A 17,537-nucleotide genomic window follows, 5' to 3' on the forward strand; every position below is an offset into this window, starting at 1 on the left:
TACTGTGAAGCATGGGGGTGGAAACATCATGCTTTGGGGCTGTTTTTCTACAAAGGGACCAGCACGACTGATCCGTGTAAAGGAAAAAATGAATGGGGCCATGTATCGTGATATTTTGAGTGAAAACCTCCTTCCATCAGCAAGGGCATTGAAGATGAAACGTGGCTGGGTCTTTCAGCATGACAATGATCCCAAACACACAAGCCCGGGGAATGAAGGAGTGGCTTCGAAAGAAGCATTTCAAGGTCCTGGAGTGGCCTAGCCAGTCTCCAGATCTCAACCCCATAGAAAATCTTTGGAGGGAGTTGAAAGTCCGTGTTGCCCAGCAACAGCCCCAAAACATCACTGCTCTAGAGGAGATCTGCATGGAGGAATGGGCCAAAATACCAGCAACAGTGTGTGAAAACCTTGTGAAGACCTACAGAAAACATTTGACCTCTGTCATTGCCAACAAAGGGTATATAACAAAGTATTGAGATACACTTTTGTTATTGACTAAATACTTATTTTCCACCATAATTTGCAAATAAATTCATTAAACATCCTACAATGTGATTTTCTGGATTTTTTCCCTCCTTTTGTCTGTCATAGTTGAAGTGTACCTATGATGAAAATTACAGGCCTCTCTCATCTTTTTAAGTGGGAGAACTTGCACAATTGGTGGCTGACTAAATACGTTTTTGCCCCACTGTACGTGTGTGTGTGCATGCGTGTGTTGACAGTCTAACGCAGATTCACTGCATTGCACATTACCCGTCACACATGTAAAGGGAAGTGGGGTTGACCTGTAGCCTTACTTTCTCTCTGTCTCTGGAGTGGACACCTCACTGCTGAAGCCAAGGGACTCCTGTGGACAGAGGAGGTACTGCACTTAGCATGGTATTCAGCCATGTAACATAGATGTACCACTCAAGACAACCATAATCCAAGGTCTTAATCAATATGGATCAAATAACATTGATGTAACAAAGCATGTAACTCCGACGTAAGCTAGCTAACTCACATCCTAGGCTATAAATATATATCATGTGATGCCGATGTCACGATACGGGTATAAATGTGGTGTGACCCAAGGCAAGAGGATTCTGGGCTTACTTGGATCTCTGAGCGAAGCTGCAGGGAAGTGGAGCTTGTGTCAACATTCTCCTGTAAGAGAGAGCAAACGAAGAGATAAGTTAGTGCAAGGTTATCATTATTGGCCAGTGAAGGGACAGGGCGGCGTAACAAATAAAAACATATGAACGTTCTGTCGCTCAGGTAGAGAAAAGACTGTGAGTTTGAACTCACGCAGACTCCGCCCCGACAGGGGAGAGAGAGAGAGAAAGGAGGAGAGAACACGAGCAGTGTTTACATGTATATCGCCACACGTGCATACATACACCGGCACATCCATGCACGTGCTATTATTGGCACGTGCAAACAAAACAAAACCTGCCAGACTTGAGTCGAGGTCCAGAACATGACGAGAGTGTTGGAGTGAGGTGCTATAGGAATCCTACCTATCCAAATACACAACAGGCGACTGGCATTGATTTGATTTGAATTACTGACCGGACTACAAATAGCAGAATGGCGACATACAGTATAACAACACCCTAACTCCACCCTCGTACGATACGTGATGACGTACGTCACTCAGGGAACACCTCAAGGTCATGAACCGTCTTGAAGTGCTTTGAAGGTGTATTCAGAGGCGTATGTATGGCCATCACGGACTAAAGCATTCAGCCTATGCGTCGCCGTAGCAGCGGGAGAAAGGGTGAGATTGAAACTAATTATAGTTATTGAGACGCACGGGAGAGAGAGGAGTGTGAGCATGAAGATGGATCAATGGCCCATCCAAAGTTCAGTGAAAACAGTGGGGGGGAAACCCAGACAGATCTGTGTCACCTCTCTGGACCCATAAATGTTGTGAGCTGCTCTGCTGCGTTTGTGTGTTTGTGAGCGTGTGGGTTTGTGGGTGTGTGTTGGCTACAGCATCTGTTGTTGTTCAGGCCTATCCAGAGCGAGAAAGCGAGGGAGAGAAAGAGAGAGAGAGAGAGGAGAGAGAGAGAGAGAGAGAGAGAGAGAGAGAGAGAGAGAGAGAGAGAGAGAGAGAGAGAGAGATGACTGTGCAAGACTGGGTTTCTGTACAGCACTTTGTGACTTCTTACATCAGCTGATGTAAGAAGGGATTTATAAATAAATGTGATATACACAAACAGTACAACCCAGACATCAGAAGCTGAGGGCTTCTTAGTTTTTCTTTTTCTCAAATAGAACACTATTACCACGACTCCTTATAATTTCTAATCAAACAAAGATGAAACACTTGGAAGTCGGGAATTTCCCAGCAGTGGTTTCTAAGAAGCTTGGAGTAGAGCTGAATGCTGCCTGCTTGGTAACCTGTAGCGGGTCATTTTTCTGCTTATTACAGACTCAGTGTTCTGTAGCTTTGGTGACTTTTTCAGATGAATACCTTTTATATTACAGTTCTTGGAATAACAACAGAGACCCTTCAGTCCCCTCTGCATAGGAATGCCGCATTACAGTTGGGCTGCATGGGCAAACAATGCATGGCACGGCATCCCAAGCCGCTTCCTCCGAGCATGTGCAAACCAGCTGGCTGGAGTGTTTACAGACATATTCAATCTCTCCATATTCCAGTTTCTTGTCCCCACCTGCTTTAAGAGGTCCACCATTGTTCCGGTACCCAAGAAAGCAAAGGTAACTGAACTAGATGACTATCGCACCGTAGCACTCACTTCTGCCGTCATAAAGTGCTTTGAGAGGCCAGCTAAGGACCATATGACCTCCACCTTACCTGACAACCTAGACCCACTACAATTTGCATACTGCCTGAACAGATCTACAGTTGACGCAATCGCCATTGCACTGCACACAGCCCTAAATGATCTAAGAATGCTGTTCATCGACTACAGCTCAGCCTTCAACACCATAGAACCCAAGCTCCAAGCTCATCACTAAACTCAGGTCCCTGGGTCTGAACTCTTCACTGTTCAACTGGGTCCTGGACTTTCTGACAGACTGACCTCAAGTAGTGACGGTAGTCAACCACACCTCCGCCAAGCTGATCCTCAACACTGGGGCCTCACAGGGGTGCGTGCTCAGCCCATCCTGTACTCCCTGTTCACCCACGACTGCGTGGCCAAGCACTACGGCCTCCCGAGCGGTGCAGTGGTCTAAAGTACTGCATCGCACTACAGTTCCTCAGCCTTCACATCATTGACAATCTGAAATGATCCCTTCACACAGACATTGTGGTGAACAAGGGGGAACAATGCATCTTCAAGCTCAGGAGGCTGAAGAAATTCAGCTTGGCCCCTAAGACCCTCACGAGCTTCTACAGATTCACCATCGAGAGCATCCTGTTGGGCTGAATCACTGCCAAGTACGGTATTGCGCCGTCCGCACCCGCAGGTACAGCGGTGGTACAGTGGAAGTATTTGGAGAGGACATGGGGCGGCATAACAAATTTATTCCGCCGCCTTTGGAAGAAGAGACGTTGTTGCGCCCTGTTGACAAGACTGGTGGTGTTGTTGGTCCATGACAAGTCCTCTATGATGTGGATGTCGAGGAACATAAAACTCATGCCTATCTCTACTACAGTCCCATTGATGTGGATCGGGGCATGTTCCCTCCTTTTCTTTCTGAAGTCATTAATCAAAGAACAGAGTCCTATGATATTTCTGAAATCTGATGACTCAATCCCTTTCCTCCTCTCCATAGGACTAATAGGGCTTGACAGTGAAACCATGGAGATTTGCCTTCAGTGTTGTGCTGAGCCGTGATAACTCTTACTGGGGTTTGGATGCGGATTTGGGTTTGGTTTTTGTGATAGTTTTTCTTGTAATGACTAAGGACAGATTATCTACAATGAGTACTGAGTATTCTGTTGGGGCATGTGTGGGAAATCCACAACGCTAATCAGGAAGTGGTACGTGAAACGTACGGTGGCAGCCAATCAGAGAGGTTAGTAAGACTCACACTTCCTTTAGGGAGGAGGATACAGGAAATAAAGGGGGATTCTGCATAAGCTTCCTGGTCAGTCGTAACACCACACCCAGATGAGCAGGCCTTGGACAGGGGATGAGTGAAACTGTTCCTAGATCGGTCCCTGGACTACATAATTTCCCAGAAGTCATCCGGGAGGAGGAAATTACATCGGCAGGATTGGCTGTTTCTCAATGTCCTTTTCCTCTGCTGAAAACATATGGAGAGATTACAATTGGAGGAAGTGTGACAGAGAGAACTGTCTGTCTTTCTGTCTCTGTCAGTACTTTTACTTATTTCCTAAATACATTTAGATTGAGTGTACAAAACATTCGACTTGACCGGATGAATCCAGGTGGAAGCTATGATCCCTTATTGATGCCACCTGTTAAATCCACTTCAATCAGTGTAGATGAAAGGGTGGGGGACAGTTTAAATAAGGCTTTTTAAAGCCTTGAGACAATTGAGACATGGATTGTGTATGTGTGCCATTCAGAGGGTGAATGAGGAAGACAAACGATTGGTGCCAGGCGCACCAGTTTGAGTGTGTGAAGAACTTCAACACTGCTGGGTTTTTCACGCTCAACAGTTTCCCATGTATATCAAGAATGGTCCACCGCCCAAAGGATATCCAGCCAACTTGACACAACTGTGGGAAGCATTGCAGTCAATATGGGCCAACATCCCTGTGGAAAGCTTTTGACATCTTGTAGAGTCCATGCCCAGATTAATTGAGGCTGTTCTGCGGGCAGAACGGTTGCAACTCAATATTAGCAAGGTATTCCTAATGTTTTGTACACTCTGTGTAAAGTGAGTGTGCTTTTTAGAGTAAGTTATTCAGAGGTGATATAAGCCAGCTATAAACCTTCCTAGCCTGAGGGCAGTGTAAGTACAGCTGAAGTGCTACGAAAGTAAATGGCTTAGCCTTCGGACCCTACACTTACTGTATATCACTATGGTTACACCAGGGGCCTGTCCCCTAGCCTCTCTGGTATTGCGCTTCAGGGAAGTTGTGGTAGGTGTCCGGAAGTTTCTCCCTCTGTAAATCAAGGAGTTGGTAAGAGCTGGTCAACAGAGTGAACAGAATGTTCATCCAAGAGAATAAGGGGATTCACATAAACCAGGGAGCAGGCAGCACCAAGCCAAGGACATAAAACTCTAGTTACTCTGACTTAGGGGGGACCTGTAGTCCTTTTGTTCCTGTGGTACTACACAGTCCTATGCATACAGTGCCTGTGCTGTTTGAGATGAGTCGCTTTGAATAGAGAGGAATATATCTGCGAGGCAAGCAGAACCTTGGCCGTCTGTCGTCAGACTCAGACACACAGTCGGCGGGGTTTGATGTTTTCTTGCTATCTGATGGTCTTTGATGCCCACTCCACTGTGACGGGTGTCAGGTGATATGCCCGTCTCAGCCGCATTGGTGTATGGGCACTGTGCCCGCTGACTACACAGACGTATCGCTCTGCATCATCTCAGCGCCAGCCTGGCACGCACACACACACGCATTAGCACAAACACACAAATAAACACACGCAAACATGTGCCCGCCGACCTCCGCTTCCAGCTCTCCTCCTCCAAAAAAAACAGATAGAGCCCCACAGAGACAGGAGCACAAAGCAACCCTCAGTTCCTACTCCTCCTTCTCCAAGATGCAGGCACAGACAGGGAGAGAGAGAGAGAGAATGAGGGAGAGAGAGGAGGGAGGGGGATTCAATCAAAAACAAACAAACAAACCCACATCCCCTCTCACTTTCAACAATGAGCCGTGGCGTTAATTCCGGCCGCTCCAGAAATGCAAAACAATCTCCTAGAAAAGGCACGTAAGCCAACAACTGTTTTCCTGCCTTGTGCATGTCAAATATGAGAAGTAGTGGAGCGGTGACATAGATTTTGAGTGAGCAAGAATATCGAGGGTTCAGCGGGGAATAAGAGCCAGAGAAGTTGACATGCTATGTTTCAGAGAAAGGATATCAAACAAATAGAACTGTGCCTGTGTGTTTGTGTTGGACTCCGAAGTTTGTGTTTCAAATGCGTTTTATTGTTGAAGCAACAGGATCAAGTTTGCAAGATGAATTGTGGTCTCTGAAGTGTAGATCTCACTTACACACACTCCCGGAGGGGGAGAATTCTCCTTTATTTTAACCTCTGAAAACTGTCAGCATCAGCTGTGTGTGTCCCTGATTGTTTATACGTGACTGTATTGAATAAAAGAGAAAGAGAGGGGAGAGAGAGGGAGTGGGAGAGATAAAGAAAGAAAGAGAGAGAGAGCACAGGGGACTGTAGCTAATGAGGATCACGATGTCTACCCTGAAAACAGAAGCCTGATTATCTGACAAGACTAAACCTGGAACACACACACTTCTAAACCATGGCCAGCAGCCTTCAAAGACAGCGCAAAAAAAAGAAATAAATACACTTTTCAAAGGGCACAGAAACTAAAACTCAATGTGCTGTGCTACCTTAGACCCAAACGTATAACGGGAAGGGAAGTGGTGAGAATGAGACACAAGAGCATACGTCCATACATACGAGAGCATGCAAACTAACTATGAAAAGCCCCAGTACACGGCAGACCATATGTTGGAGCCACCACAGCCTGCTTTGGAAGCACATTGATGCCTGCTATGTGGGTAGTTCGACCAAGAGGTCCAGACCAGGAGGCCCAGGTCAGACCAGGTGAGAAACGTGGCATTCCCTGGAGAAAGACGTGGGAGCACCGGGGTCAGCTGGGGAGCCTGGCACCAGCACCAACCGAGAGAGACCGTTGTTTTTTAAAATGTATTTTACCTTTATTTAACTAGGCAAGTCAGTTCAGAACAAATTCTTATTTTCAATGACGGCCTAGGAACAGTGGGTTAACTGCCTGTTCAGGGGCAGAACGACAGATTTGTACCTTGTCAGCTCAGGGGTTTGAACTTGCAACCTTCCGGTTACTAGTCCAACGCTCTAACCACAAACCACTAGGCTACCCTGCCGCAGTTAATACGACTGGGGATAGAAAGGCTGGCTTAACCAGTTGATCCTGAAAACATCACTGATAAACACATGGTTGTGTGGTCATGGACATACACACGGACACTCAATTGCAGATATTGCGAAAAGACACGCACACAAAGGAAATAAAGGTCTATGGCAAGCATGCTGCACCGAAAACGGTCCACAACCTCACACACAGACTATATTATGACCATTGTGAGCCTCTATCCGCTTCCCTTCTGAGATGGCTTAAGTGTGTATTTGTGTGTGTGTATTGTCACTATGTTGGTATTCTCAGAAGAAAAGAAAATTGTTACTAGAAATGACCAGCCAGCGTCATAAACCAGCACTCACTAATACAGTTCATACAAATACGCACTATCAGTCTATAAATATCCCAGTTGCTGAGCAGCTAAGCCAAGAGTGAGTCAAACAATACAGCCACACCAAACATCTACAGACAAACCTCTCCTGATATGATAGTGCAGCGACAATGCCAACCCCTTTCTTTTGTTCAAACGACGTACAAAACATTGACGCGTTGGCTTTCTTGTCGGGTGCTTATTGTGCCTGAAAAATAATAGGATTACGTAATAAAGAACTTTTAGAAAGTAGGAAAGCGAGACCAAACCCAGTCAGGTCGTCTCCTAACATTGTCATAACATTGTTGACCCACTTTTAGAGGAATGAGCCGAGTTCTCTTCTCCCATTCTTTTCACCCAGGTTATTTTGGGTAAAAAACACTCCAGGCCACTCTTGAACGTCTAAAACCTGATAGAAAGCATATAGAAATTATAATGGTCCTATACGCTTTCAAATAACTGCCCTTTTTCTGGCCCGCTAATTTCTTTAGACAAACAAATCGGTCCCAAAACATTTTCCAAATCTTGATGTGGCCCTGGAATCAAAACTTTTTGCCCACCCCTGCCCTACAAGGTTCCTATCTCCAGTATCGACCAACCCTTTCCACAGTGTATTTCTGTGGATACGTCAGCATAAAATACCTCTGCCCTACAAGGTTCCTATCTCCAGTATCGACCAACCCTTTCCACAGTGTATTTCTGTGGATACGTCAGCATAAAATACCTCTGCCCTACAAGGTTCCTATCTCCAGTATCGACCAACCCTTTCCACAGTGTCTTTCTGTGGATACGTCAGCATAAAATACCTCTGCCCTACAAGGTTCCTATCTCCAGTATCGACCAACCCTTTCCACAGTGTCTTTCTGTGGATACGTCTAGCATAAAATATTTCTGTGGATACGTCAGCATAAAATACCTCCGACCAACCCTTTCTGCCCTACAAGGTTCCTATCTCCAGTATGGACCAACCCTTTCCACAGTGTATTTCTGTGGATGTGCATAAAATACCTCTTTCCAGTAGAGTTGATGTACCCTTTCCACAGTGTCTTTCTGTGGCATAAAATACCTCTGTCAAGCATAAACTAAAGTAAAAAATAAAAACCCTTTACAGTGTTTTCTGTTATTTCACCTTTATTTAATCAGGTAGGCAGCCATCCAGCACTAAGTGGATCTAAGATGATACCATATACACACACATCCAACACTGATTACAGGGCTAGAGTTGATGTACTGAGAATCAAATCAAATCAAACTTGAGGTGTAGACCTTACCGTGAAAAGCTTACTTACAATGCCATTAAATAAAGGGTTAAGAAATTATTTACCAAATAAACTAAAGTAAAAAATAATTAAAAAAGTAACACATTAAAATAACAATAACGAGGTTATATACAGAGTCAATGTGCGGGGTACAGGTTAGAGATCATTTGTACATGTAGGTAGGGGTAGAGTGACTATGCATAGATAATAAACAGCGAGTAGCAGCAGTGTAAAAAAACAAATTGATTGGGGGGTCAACGTAAATAATCCGGTAGCCATTTGATTAATTGTTCAGCAGTCTTGTGGCTTGGGGGAAGAAAGTGCTAAGGAGCCTTTTAGTCATACACTCGGCTCTACGGTACCGTTTGCCATGCGGTAGCAGAGAAAACAGCCTATGACTTGGGTGACTGGAGTTTCTGACAATTTTTGGGGTTTTCTTCTGACACCGCCTAGTATATAGATCCTGGGTGGCAGGAAGCATGGCCCCAGTGATGTTTTGGGCCGTACACACTACCCTCTATAGCGCCTTAAGGTCATATGTCGCGCAATTACCACACTAGGCGGTGATGCAACCAGTCAGGATACTCTTGATGGTGCAGCTATAGAACTTTTTGAGGATCTGGGGACCGTGCCAAATATTTTCAGTCTCCTGAGGGGTAAAAGCTTCACGACTGTCTTGGTGTGTTTGGACCATGATAGTTCGTTGGTGATGTGGACACCAAGAAACTCGAAACTCTCGACCCGCTTCCCTACATCCCCATCGTTGTTAATAGGGGTCTGTTTGGCCCGCCTTTTCCTGTAGTCCACGATCAGCTCATTTGTCTTGCTCACATTGAGGGTGAGGTTGTTGTCCTGGCACCACACTGCCAGGTCTCTGACCTCCTACCTATAGGCTGTCTAATCATTGTGGGTGATCAGACCTACCACTGTGTCGTCAGAAAACTTAATGATGGTGTTGGAGTCGTGCCTGGCCATGAAGTCGTGGGTGAACAGGGAGTACAGGAGGGGACTAAGCACACACCCCTGAGGGGAAACAAGTATTGAGGCTCAGCGTAGCAGACATGTTGTTGCCTGCCCTTACCACCTGGAGGCGGCCCGTCAGGAAGTCCAGGATTCAGTTGCAGAGGGAGGTGTTTAGTCCCAGGGTCCTTAGCTTAGTAATGAGCTTTGTGGGAACTATGGTGTTGAACGCTGAGCTGAAGTCAATTAACAGAATTCTCACATAGGTGTTCCTTTTGTCCCGGTGGGAAAGGGCAGTGTGGAGTGTGAATGTGTCCTCTGTGGATCTGTTGGGGCAGTATGCAAATTGGGGTGGGTCTAGGGTTTCTGGGATAATGGTGTTGATTGTGAGCCATGGCCAGCTTTTAAAAGCACTTCATGGCTATCGACGTGAGTGCTACGGGGTGGTAATCAATTAGGCAGGCTACCTTCGCTTCCTTGGGCACATGGACTATAGTGGTCTGCTTGAAAAATGTAGGTATTACAGACCCGGTCAGGGAGAGGTTGAAAATGTCAGTGAAGACACTTGCCATTTGGTCCACGCATGCTTTGAGTACACATCCTGGTAATCCATCTGGCCCCACGGCTTTGTGAATGTTGACCTCTTTAAAGGTCTTTCTCACATCGGCCACCCAGAGCATTATCATACAGTCACCCAGAACAGCTGGAGCTGTGTTGCTTGGATCGAAGCCAGCATAAAAGGCATTTAGCTCGTCTGGTAGGCTTGCGTCACTGGGCAGCTCGTGGCTCGGTTTCCCTTTGTAGTTCGTACTAGTTTTCAAGCCCTGCCACATCCGGGCAACAGACAGGACAATAGAGAGACAAGAGTGAGACTGGAACAGAAATAGGTTTCAAAGAAGTGGCTTTTCTATATAATGACAACAAGAAGATACCACTGTTTAATGCTCACTCTTGTTAGAATGGCACCTATTAGAATCACCAGTGGAGCTTAACTGTTCTTGGCCAAACCAATCAATTTGAATCAAGCAGGAAGAGAAAGCCGCACAGTCAGTGGGTCTCTAAGGCAGCTAGGCGACTGTGTGTGATGGAGTTAATCCATAGCCCTCATTCCAAGAGGGGTGTTTGCTTAACCTATTGTGTTCTGGCTGCTCATAAAGCTAAAATGAAGACGGGGGACTAGCCGAGCAACGGTCAGACAGGAAGAGGGTACACTGATAGTCATCACAGAGAGAGCCTGCATCAAGAGCTTATGGAACACAGCCAAGATCCCACTGCTGTCATCAGGGCACAGGACAAGCCCCTGGGGTTGGGGTAAGTGTTTCACAAATCAAATTAACTAGCCATTTTGTTTGGTTTGTGCAACACCCCCCTGAAAGGTTTCATGTGTTGCAAGATGTCTGGAGGAGAAGTGAGGGAGAGAGACAAAATAAAGCAAACTGGATCTTTATCAAGTATGTGATATTGAGACATGGTGAACTCATTATGAGGCTAACAGAAAGTGAGTTGAAGGGAACAAAAAGAGAAACACGGAGCGGCTATGGTTTTGCTCTAACGACAAATACTTAACCACAGCCATAAGCGGATTCCAAAGGGTTTTTCCAGGGGCAACTTCAGCTCTGTGGTCTCAGTCAGTAGTCTACAGACCACTACAGCCTGCAGTGGTCCAAACACTTCTCAGACTCACCTAGGGAAGTGGTCCTTAATCCTGGTCATGAAGACCCACGGTACATCAAAGACATTGATTAGTCAAATCTGGTCAGGTGTGTTGGTACTGGGCTGGAACAAAAGCATACATGCCGTGTGTGTCTCCAGGACCAGAATTAAAGAACATTGCCCTATGGCCTTTCTCACTACAGAGGAACAGTCTTCCAATGTCCACTGTCATGTTTGCTTGACCTCAACTTACTTTTCTAGTCAGACTGTTAGGTTCAGGGTTACAGCTACAGTGACCAGAGGCTAGTCCAGACCGGACAGGGAGGATCTTTGTGTGTTGCAGAAGGAGGGTGAAGAAGGGAGAGGAGGCAACATAAAAGAAGAAGCAAAGAAAGAGGAGAGATCCCAATGAGTGCCAGTAGAGAGAAAAGGCCAGGAGAGAAGCAGCAGGGTGGAAGTCCTCTGAGAACCACCATGCTCGTACCCTTCAGCTGTGACAGACAATCCCTCCCTGAAAGGCCATGTCCCAGCGTGGATGTCTAAATGCCAGCCCATTTAATGTCCGTATCCTCCATTTTAACATAATGACCTTATCTAACTCACTCCTATTGCTCCTCGGGGAGATCCTAGATAGGGCTGGCTGGCAGCCACACTTTATATGGCACAATAGTTCTCTCTATCTTCCACTGCCCTGTCTCCCTCTTGAGCTCTACCCCTTCTACCCCTTCTCACTCTCTCTCTCTCACGCTCTCTTTATTTCTTAATATTTTTGCTCCGTCTCTCTCTCTCTCTCTCTCTCTCTCTCTCTCTCTCTCTCTCTCTCTCTCTCTCTCTCTCACTCACACACTACTCTGTTCTCTCTCACACACTACTCTGTTCTCTCTGTTCTCTCTGTTCTCTCTCTGCCCCTTCTCCTTCCCTCGTTCCAGTTTTCCATAGCTATTGTGCCAAGGACACTGAGACCGTCTGTGAAGGTCCAGTCTAGACACATAACACCAGCTAGGGAGAGAGTGGAGCAACGGCAGCTGGCAAGAAAACTGTCCTGAAAACACTCAATACTGACTGTAGAATGTTTGCTATGTGCTTCTGTTTCAAGACTGGGGGTAAATCAGCAAGCATGCGCCTGGCCTGCCGCAAGGAGTCGCTAGAGCGCAGTGGGACAAGGACATCCCGGCTGGCCAAACCCCCCTCTGGGCCAATTGTGCGCCACCTCATGGGTCTTCCGGTCATGTCCGGCTGCGACACAGCCAGGGACCTAACCCGGGTCTGTACTGACGCTTCACACACCACAATGCAGTACCTTAGACCACTGCCCCACTCGGGAGGCATTGTATCCAGATGTTCACATTGTCATACCATCCGCCCTTCTCTCATCCCAGGATTTACAATATTACCTGTATAGCACACATGTAGGTGCTAAAAACGCAAGAAAAGCCCATTTGGCCTCTATTACCAAGAATGCTTACAATTAACACAAACTAATATCGGAATAATAGAGACCATGTTAGCTAAATGCTAACAAGCGAAAACGAACAAACTAATTGCAAAGACAGGCAAATCCAGGTTATACAAGCATAGCCAGTAGCTACCGAATGTGATTTTTGGTGAGTGGGTACATTTACACGCAAAAGTAAACAAGATCAATTGTTGTAAATGAGCAAAGTTGTGATGCATGCTTTTCTGGAGAAAGAGCAGCAGGTGTACACAGAGCAGACAGGAGATGAACAGAGGAGAAGAAAACGCTAGTAGGAAGCACAGGGGGGAAAAATGGCAACTGTACAGATAAGTCACCCAGAGCTACTTGACTTCTGGCAGAAAGCCATTATAAGATATCTGAAGGCAAAAAATGTAGTAGAGAATAGCATACAATTTGAAGTCATCGCCTGATGTGCGCCGCACATCAGAGACTCACCCGTAGATATGGACTCATCAGCTCCAGCTTCAGCCCTTGTGCTATTGACAAACGAACACGTGACTGGCTCAACTGTTCTGGGGAACTACGTAAGCTTCATCATGTCAAATGTGACCGGTGAAATGAAGGAAGCAACCTGCTTTATCTCCTAACGTATTGCACACGTTGACTGCAAGTGTTAACTTAAAAGGCCGCTGCAAACGTTCAAACCGATTGAAAAACTTTTTTTTTTAAATAGTTTTGACTGTATTGAAAAATCATCCAGTGGCTTTTTCTAAATACCCCAGTAAACGGTATGTACGGTATACCTCCCAAGCCTAGTTCTGACACCATATCTGCTATGTTCTCTCTGTTCCTCCCCCTCTTTCTTGCCAAGTTGTGCAGGGGGGACAGACAGCTGCAGGCTCTCTTATCCTCCTTCTTCTTCTTTTCCTCCTGTTCCAGCTTTCCCTTTAAGAGATGCTCACTACGCTTCCCTGACCAACTCCAGGCCGCCCCGGGCCCCCAGGGCCCAGTTCTGTCCCATCCCAGGATGGAACCTTCCCAATACGTGCAGAGGTGACCCACTTCACTCATCTTCTCACACACTTGTAAGCACACACATGGAAACACAAAACACACGCACACCAGGTTTTCCATTAGGAAAATGTGGCACCGGACTTTTGACCTGCAGCATTTTAATTGAACAGACATTTGGGAAGTGTACCAATTGCATTGGGTGCGTAGCCTTCTTAGAGCGTCCAAGACGGGTCACTCGACCGAGACGGGTCACTCGACCGAGACCGCTCTTCTCTGTGTCACGGACGCTCTCCACACTGCCAAAGCTGACTCTCTCTTCTCTGTTCTCATCCTCCTTGATTAATCTGCTGCCTTCAACAACGTGAACCATCAGATCCTCCTCTCCACCCTCTCAGGGCTGGGTGTCTGCACCATGTAATGTCACTAATGGTGTCCCCCAGGACTCGGTTCTAGGCCCACTCCTCTTCTCTCTATACACCAAGTCACGCAGCTTCATCATATCCTCGCATGGTCTCTCCTACCGTTGCTATACGAATGACACTCAAATACTTTTCTTCTTTCACCCTTCTGACACTCACAAACACCAAAACAGTTGTGTATTTATTATTACTTGTAAAAATGATTTCTCTATTTCCTATCCCTCTGCATTTTTGGCAAGGGCCCGTAAGAAAATATTTCACCTCTTGTTTACGAAGCACGTGAAAAATGATTGAAATGTTTAAATCGGCTCCCTCCTTTTAGGTTCAGGATGAGTAGACTGTACTGAGGTCAGTCTAGGCTAGATGTACCCAGTTTCCTGCTATTGGTTCTGGAAATGAGACTTTATAACTGAAATGATGCCATCTGTTTTCAAGAGGTCTAAACAGATACAAATCACTTTGAATAGTGTCATCATAGCACATTTATAAAGCTAGCGTATGAACACAACCCCCCCCTCGCTCTCTCTCTCTCTGTGTGTGTGTGTGTGTGTGTGTGTGTGTGTGTGTGCGTGCGTGCGTGCGTGCGTGCGTGTGTGTGTGTGTGGAGTATAGACCCCCAGGGGTGCTCCGAGCAGCACAGGGGCAGAGCGGTGTTCGCTGCCAGAACCAACTGCATTCTTCAATATCTCCATCAGTAACGAGGCAACGCAGGAGTGCCATGCCCCACTACCCTACATCCCTGTGAACGTGAACCCCTAGAAAACAAATAAGCACTTTCAGGCACTGGGGAGGCGGGAGGGCAAACTAACTGCTTTAGAAAAGAGTCACAAACACAAAACACTCGTTCGCTCACTTTCCAAACTAAACTCCCCCTACTTCCTGACTGACTTCCAGGCTGTTGGCAGCACACTGGACAATCACACTGTAAAGATACCAAGCCGATCCAAGAATGGGGTGTTTGAGGATATTATGAATTATAAAAGGAGATCTGAGAAAATGAAACATTTCCTCAGAACCTTGGCTCTCACTTCACATTTCTAGAATGTGTAAGCCTAGCCTAGTTGCTGCAGGTCTATATGGTGGGTTTCCTGTTTTGATGGGACTCAGGTATACTCTACTGCAGTAGTAAATTATGGTTGGTGGGAACTCAGTTCTCTTGTATTCCAGTAGGGTTCGTGGACTTGAGTTTGTAGGGACATGCAACAGTATGATCGGCGTTTGTGGGTACTTAGTATGTGACGTGATGTGATGAGTGTGTTTGTGGGGACGTACCATGTCGAGGTCCTGGGACACACGTCTCTTGCGTAGCTCCTCCATGCGGTCGCTTACGTCACTGAATGAGGTGTTGTAGTACTCCGAGTACTCCTGGGCTAGGTCATCAATGTTCCCCAGAGAACCATCCTACACAACACACACATACACACAAAGAGAGAGAGTGGTTAGTCATTCAGAAGGACAGACAGAGTAAGAAAACATTGGATTCAGAGGGAGAGAATAAAAGAAGGCCATATGTTTGCACTGGAATGGAAGAAAGAAATTGTAAGTTGGGGAGACACTTGCAGATTCACACTGATTACTCAATTTGAGGGCCCAAAATGGCACCAAAGCCTTTGTCTGGACGAATAACATTGGGTTCACTACTGTATACAGTGTATAAGATTCAAGCTGAGCCAATCCCTTCATTAAGCTCCACCCTCCCCCCACTGCTTCCACCTTCACAGTACAGTAGTGGAGCGAGGTAAAAGGGACTGACTAACAACCTCAGCTCCCCATCTGTCTCTCACTCTGGGTGAAGCACAGCTTAATAAAACCCCTGTCACATACGCTTGTAATTAGTTCAGCTAGCATGGCCGGGCACGGCGGTGCAGTGTGGCAGGCGGTGTGCAAGAGAACACAAATCGAATTACTCGCACTCCAATTCTTCCTCTGGCTGCCACTCTAGGGTGAGATTATTAGCTAACGCAGTGGTGCTACTGAGGGAGGGCAAGTCTGTTAGAGATGGATCAGGTTAGAGCTTCCAGCACATTTACCAATTAGCTCTGTGGACTATACTAGCTATGACCTGTTGCGTAGGAGAATAGGAAGGAGAAAGGAAAGGAGAAGGAAAGTAAATCAGTATGATTTGTGGAAGAAAAAGACCTTTAAACTAATTCCTGTAGAGTGTCTGGGTCAGTGTGTTTCCGTTTGTTTGTTTCTCTGTTAGAGGCCGGTGTGCTGTGCATGTGGCATATGTGTGCTGTGTGTACATGCCAGTGTGTTTCTCTACTAGCCCATAGCCTCCACGGTCCATTAAGCCTAAGGTCTCCAGCTCCACCTGACACACACACACACACACACACACACACACACACACACACACACACACACACACACACACACACACACACACACACACACACACACACACACACACACACACACACACACACACACACACACACACGAGAGGTGGCAGCCACCCGCTGTGTCTGGACAAGGAGTGTAGCACAACCCTGCCATTCATACACATCTGTTTACCCTAGAGGTCGACCGATTATGATTTTTCAATGCCGATACCGATACCGATTATTGGAGGACCAAAAAAAGCCGATACTGATTAATCGGACGATTTTTTTAAATGTATTTGTTATAATGACAATTACAACAATACTGAATGAACACTTATTTTAACTTAATATAATACATCAATAAAATCTATTTAGCCTCAAATAAATAATGAAACATGTTCAATTTGGTTTAAATCATGCAAAAACAAAGTGTTGGAGAAGAAAGTAAAAGTGCAATATGTACCATGTAAAGAAAGCTAACGTTTCAGTTCCTTGCTCAGAATATGAGAACATATAAAAGCTCGTGGTTCCTTTTAACATGAGTCTTCAATATTCCCAGGTAAGAAGTTTTAGGTTGTAGTTATTATAGGAATTATAGGACTATTTATCTTTATACCATTTGTATTTCATTAACCTTTGCCTATTGGATGTTCTTATAGGCACAATAGTATTGCCAGTGTAACAGTATAGCTTCCGTCCCTCTCCTCGCTCCTACCTGGGCTCGAACCAGGAACACATCGACAACAGCCACCCTCGAAGCAGCGTTACCCATGCAGAGCAAGGGGAACAACTACTCCAAGTCTCAGAGCGAGTGACGTTTGAAACGCTATTAGCGCGCACCCCGCTAACTAGCTAGCCATTTCATATCGGTTACACCAGCCTAAAGTTGGAAGTTGATAGGCTTGAAGTCATAAACAGCGCAATGCTTGAAGCACAACGAAGAGCTGCTGGCAAAACACACGATAGTGCTGTTTGAATGAATGCTTACGAGCCTGCTGCTGCCTACCACCACGCAGTCAGACCTCTCTATCAAATCATAGACTTAGTTATAACATAGTAACACACAGAGATACGAGCGTTAGGTCATTAATATGGTCGAATCCGGAAACGATCATCTCGAAAACAAGACGTTTAATCGTTCAGTGAAATACGGA

General features: G+C 46.0%; 1 protein-coding gene across 5 annotated transcripts in view; it reads right to left on the minus strand.

Moving 5' to 3' along the window:
- LOC118398374 (SAM and SH3 domain-containing protein 1) overlaps nucleotides 1-17,537 on the minus strand; it is a 328,711-nt gene that overhangs the window by 53,851 nt on the left and 257,323 nt on the right. For all 5 annotated transcript variants that reach the window (XM_052470650.1, XM_035793644.2, XM_052470653.1 and 2 more), the window contains exons 2-4: nucleotides 15,329-15,457; nucleotides 1,096-1,146; nucleotides 798-847 (exon numbers count right to left, since the gene is read on the minus strand). In XM_052470650.1, coding sequence (XP_052326610.1) covers nucleotides 798-847; nucleotides 1,096-1,146; nucleotides 15,329-15,457 — 230 coding nt within the window. The remainder of the gene's footprint in view (nucleotides 1-797; nucleotides 848-1,095; nucleotides 1,147-15,328; nucleotides 15,458-17,537) is intronic.

The sequence above is a fragment of the Oncorhynchus keta genome, chromosome 19, assembly GCF_023373465.1.
Source record: "Oncorhynchus keta strain PuntledgeMale-10-30-2019 chromosome 19, Oket_V2, whole genome shotgun sequence".
Taxonomy (NCBI): domain Eukaryota; kingdom Metazoa; phylum Chordata; class Actinopteri; order Salmoniformes; family Salmonidae; genus Oncorhynchus; species Oncorhynchus keta.